The sequence below is a fragment of the Dendroctonus ponderosae genome, unplaced genomic scaffold (assembly GCF_020466585.1).
Source record: "Dendroctonus ponderosae isolate FM_Combo_2020 unplaced genomic scaffold, Dpon_F_20191213v2 Dpon_F_20191213_1, whole genome shotgun sequence".
Lineage (NCBI taxonomy): Eukaryota > Metazoa > Arthropoda > Insecta > Coleoptera > Curculionidae > Dendroctonus > Dendroctonus ponderosae.
Genome location: NW_026017110.1, coordinates 2,398,796 through 2,399,970, shown reverse-complemented (window position 1 = coordinate 2,399,970; position 1,175 = coordinate 2,398,796). Strand labels below are relative to the sequence as shown.

At 37.9% G+C, this 1,175-nt stretch overlaps 1 protein-coding gene across 1 annotated transcript; it reads right to left on the bottom strand.

Moving 5' to 3' along the window:
* Positions 1–5: 5 nt before the first annotated feature.
* Positions 6–852, bottom strand: LOC125502348 (the record flags this gene model as incomplete). Its single annotated transcript, XM_048669974.1, is given in 3 exon segments — positions 6–141; positions 250–441; positions 576–852. Coding segments are annotated over 3 exon segments (518 nt in total), but the record flags the coding sequence as incomplete, so codon positions are not given.
* Between the last annotated feature and the right edge of the window lie 323 nt (positions 853–1,175).

The window sequence follows — 1,175 nt, the reverse complement described above, 5'->3', positions numbered from 1 at the left end:
TTTACTTGATCAATTCCTGATGTTTTCGGATATGAATCTTCATTAGCTGCGCTGGGGTCAAATTGCTCAAATTTGGCTTGGACATCATATGCCTTATCTCATATTCTAGAATCTTCAATTCGACCTTTACAAATATTATCGCTGAAAATGAGCGCGGTAAGCATCTATACAAATCCACAGGAAAAAATTGGATTTTTGTTTGCCGCTCATTCAAAGAGGACAATATTCAGAACTTCTAGGACTTTTTACCTGAATTGACCACAGCGTGACTGGCCCCATTGTAGATCACAGTTTGGACAATATGCACAAATTCATATGTTAATGCAATTTTGTAGTACTCATCTGGGTTGAAGGGAAACCAGAAATAGATGCTGTGCGGCTTTGGATCGGTTGGCGCAGCATTCGGGTGTAATTTGTAAAATTCATTGGCCAAATATAAATCTATGAAAAAAATGAGTTGAAAATCAACATTCTCACTCGATAAGCCACAGTCAATGGCAACTAATAGAATTAATACATTCGCGAAATACCTACTGAAATTAGCTGAATATTAAAATGTTTCCCAAAGTGCTCACCTCCAACAACATAAGCCAGGCCAGCCAAAAAGGTGCACAACATTATAGACTTTACAACAAACTCCGTATAAACGACATGGCGCCGGTGAATTTCCGAAATTTGAGGATCTTCTGAAAGGATGGCTTGCTGCTCTTTTTCAGAGGCCGCCTCAATCAGCATAGTAACTGGTCGGGATTGGATAATAATCATTTTGCAGAAAATAACAACCACAAATGTTATATTCTTCAGCACACTGATAGCTGGAAGGAGAAAGGCATCGGGAGTCTTTGAAACATTACAGTTTGCTTAAAAGGTGTTTTTTTGGTACTTTTAGGTTTGGATTAAAGAAAATACACTATTTTACTCGGGCCAAGTTTGGGCGATGTTTCCATCGTCAGGGCTCAAGAATTGAGTGTTTTTTACCCCAATTATTTTGGCGTACATATTTTAGTTTCTGCCACACTTTCAAGGCGAATAAACTCGATCAGCCTAATAACGTAACTGGCTTTGGCAACAATTTGAACCAAAAAAGAAAATATGTTTTTGCAGCACTAAAGATTGGCTAAAAATATGGCCGAAACATTGGTCTAAGTAAAATAGTGTTTTTCCTGTTCTTCCAA